The sequence below is a fragment of the Protobothrops mucrosquamatus genome, unplaced genomic scaffold (assembly GCF_001527695.2).
Source record: "Protobothrops mucrosquamatus isolate PMUCROS unplaced genomic scaffold, P.Mucros_1.0 scaffold7834, whole genome shotgun sequence".
In the NCBI taxonomy this organism is placed as follows: domain Eukaryota; kingdom Metazoa; phylum Chordata; class Lepidosauria; order Squamata; family Viperidae; genus Protobothrops; species Protobothrops mucrosquamatus.
Genome location: NW_015393633.1, coordinates 20,947 through 23,626, shown reverse-complemented (window position 1 = coordinate 23,626; position 2,680 = coordinate 20,947). Strand labels below are relative to the sequence as shown.

The window sequence follows — 2,680 nt, the reverse complement described above, 5'->3', positions numbered from 1 at the left end:
GGCCGCAGAACTCGGGCAGCAGCGCAACAGGCAGTCCTAATGTAAACGGGTGCAAGGCATGTGGGGCTGCTCCACCCCCCCACACCCTTGCTTGATTTTTACATGTGCGCCTTGCCCCAAAACTAGGGTTTATTTTGGGGGTAGGGTTTATATTAGGCATAGACATAAATTTCAAGCTAGGGCGTATTTTCGGGATAGGTCTTGTTTTCGGAGAAACATGGTGACATAAAAGTAATATATCCACATTTTTAATTACTTGTGCAATATCCATTCAAATAACGAAAAGCACAAAACTATCTTTACAGAGAGGGTGAATATTTCTGCCCGAGATTGATTTAGGTTGTACTTACCACTGCAAGGGTAAACGTTTGAGGTATTCTGGTCCAGAACTACAAACTGAACAAATGAATGTATAAAACCTTCAAAAAAAAGTTTAAAAAGCATATTAAGTGCACGAACATATATGCTTTTAAATCGTACTGACAGCAATTCATTTTACAAGGTATTCAGGGTTACAAAAAACAAAACTGTTTTCAGTTAAAACGTATCAATAAGTGTTGAATAAAAGATCACTTTCAAACAAATAGTGAAAAACCTGGGTCCATGTTCTTATCAGTTTTTAAAAAAAATGTTTTTACCCCTTGATAAAACTTGACTCAGGGAAGACCATAAATAGAAAGAACAATGCACTGAAATAGTAGCATATTTATTTATTAATGCATCAATGTAAATATCACAGTTACAGCCATGGAGAACCTATGTTTGAACACAGTACTGAGTACTGCCCTTCCCAAAGGGGATACCTAAACACACAACAGAAGATCAAAGGTAAAGCATCTTACCTGTCGCCATACAGCATTGGCTTTTGCAGGCACTGCACACAAGCCTCGTGGAACCATTGCTTACATTTGCAGCACTGCAGCATCTTCAAATACCAGCTTCATTAACGGTAAGAAAAAACAAAGATCGTCATGCAGTAAATACCCAATCTAGCAGAAAAGCATTGCACGCGGTTACATGACTATGAATTTTAGAACTCATAAAATCATTTTATACATGTAACAGATTATGTCATATAAAAATAAAAATTCCCAGACTACAGGCAAGAAAGTTGTCGGGTGGGCAGTTTTCTGACCCATGAACTTAAGACCAAAACGGAGTGTCATCCTATTTCAAGTTAGGCTCAGTTAGCATTTCTTAAATTGGCTGCTTTAAAAAATAAAAATAAAACGAAATCTACACTACTAGTAGTTATATGAGAGTTGCTCCTGAAGATTTAACTGGTCACTATGCATTCATTGACACTTCTGCATTTTGCAGACTTCATGTTTATTAAATATAACACAAAGGCAGAGTTTATACAAGAAGCTAAACCAAAATCAAACACTGATATGCTTTAGCACAATGTCTTAAAACAATGATGGCGAATCTTTTAGAGACTGAGTGCCCAAACTGCAACCCCAAACCCACTTATGCATCGTCAAGTGCCGGGTGGGTATGGCCCATTGGCTGGGTGTGGCCAATTGGTTGGGCGTGACCCATTGGGTGGGCGTGGCCCATTGGGTGGGCATGGCTGCAGTGGTAATGGCAGACTGGGTGGGACTAAAAAGTTCAATCAATCAATTCCAACTTTGCAAGATCTTTTTTTTCCCCGCGAGAAGTTGAAATTGACTGATTGATTGAACCTTTTTTTTTTTTGCACACGGCGGCGGAGGCCTAAAGCGAAAAGGTTTTATAAAACCCAGCTGAAGGCCTAGGACTGGGGTTACAGCGCGCGTGCCCACAGAGAGGGCTCTGAGTGCCGCCTCTGGCACCCGTGCCATAGGTTCGCCACCACTGTCTTAAACCAATCAACTAGCAAATTTATTCACTGAAACTTGGTCCAAGACTACAGTTTAACTAATTCTTTTTCATACAAACGTCAAAACCTCAGGAATCGAAAGTATTCCGAGAGCCTGATGCTATGTTAGAATATGCTCAATAAAGCTGTTTTACGGCATACTTATGAAACATAACACTTGGTCTCACACATACTCTCGACAAATAGAGAACATAGAAAAAACCCGAACAAATATTTTCATAAGCGTGGGTCAACTGCTTACTCTCCAGGACCTCCACAGTAGCAATAACACTGTTGGGCATTTGTTTTATGGCCTGCATCCCATTCAAGGTCAGCTACATTGTAAGGCAATGTTTGCTTCATGACTTGCAGTGCTTTAGCATTTGGTCCTTTCTTAAGCGCACCACCTCTCTAAAATAAAATGCATTAAACCAGAAAAAGTTAGTATCCGACACCGTATAAAAAAAAATCTATTTTCAACTGCAATTGCTTTTTTAAGTAATCAACTTACTTTCGTTGTTGTTGCAAAGACACACTGCCGGCAGAGCCACTTATCATCTGAATCTATCACATTAGAACCGATATTTGGTGTATGACACAGCTGATGATAACCTGAATTTTTTTTTTTAAAAAAAATACTCTTTAAGAGGATATAAAGAGATTTACATCTTCCTGTCACACATTAAAACCCATAACCAAACACTTTCAATTAAATGTCATACGATGCTAGAAAACACAGTATGAGACTTTGAGAATAGCATAACTGTAATAAACCTCAATAGAAATGCCTACCCACTTAAGTTTACAAGTAATCCTTGACTTATGGCCAATCGCTTAGCA

The 2,680-nt window shown here is 39.0% G+C and overlaps 1 protein-coding gene across 1 annotated transcript; it reads right to left on the bottom strand.

Moving 5' to 3' along the window:
• Positions 1 to 314: 314 nt before the first annotated feature.
• LOC107300658 (metal-response element-binding transcription factor 2-like) lies at positions 315 to 2,452 on the bottom strand (the record flags this gene model as incomplete). The annotated part of the gene is made up of 4 exons (XM_015829965.1): positions 315 to 419; positions 843 to 938; positions 2,103 to 2,251; positions 2,352 to 2,452. Coding segments are annotated over 4 exons (419 nt in total), but the record flags the coding sequence as incomplete, so codon positions are not given.
• Between the last annotated feature and the right edge of the window lie 228 nt (positions 2,453 to 2,680).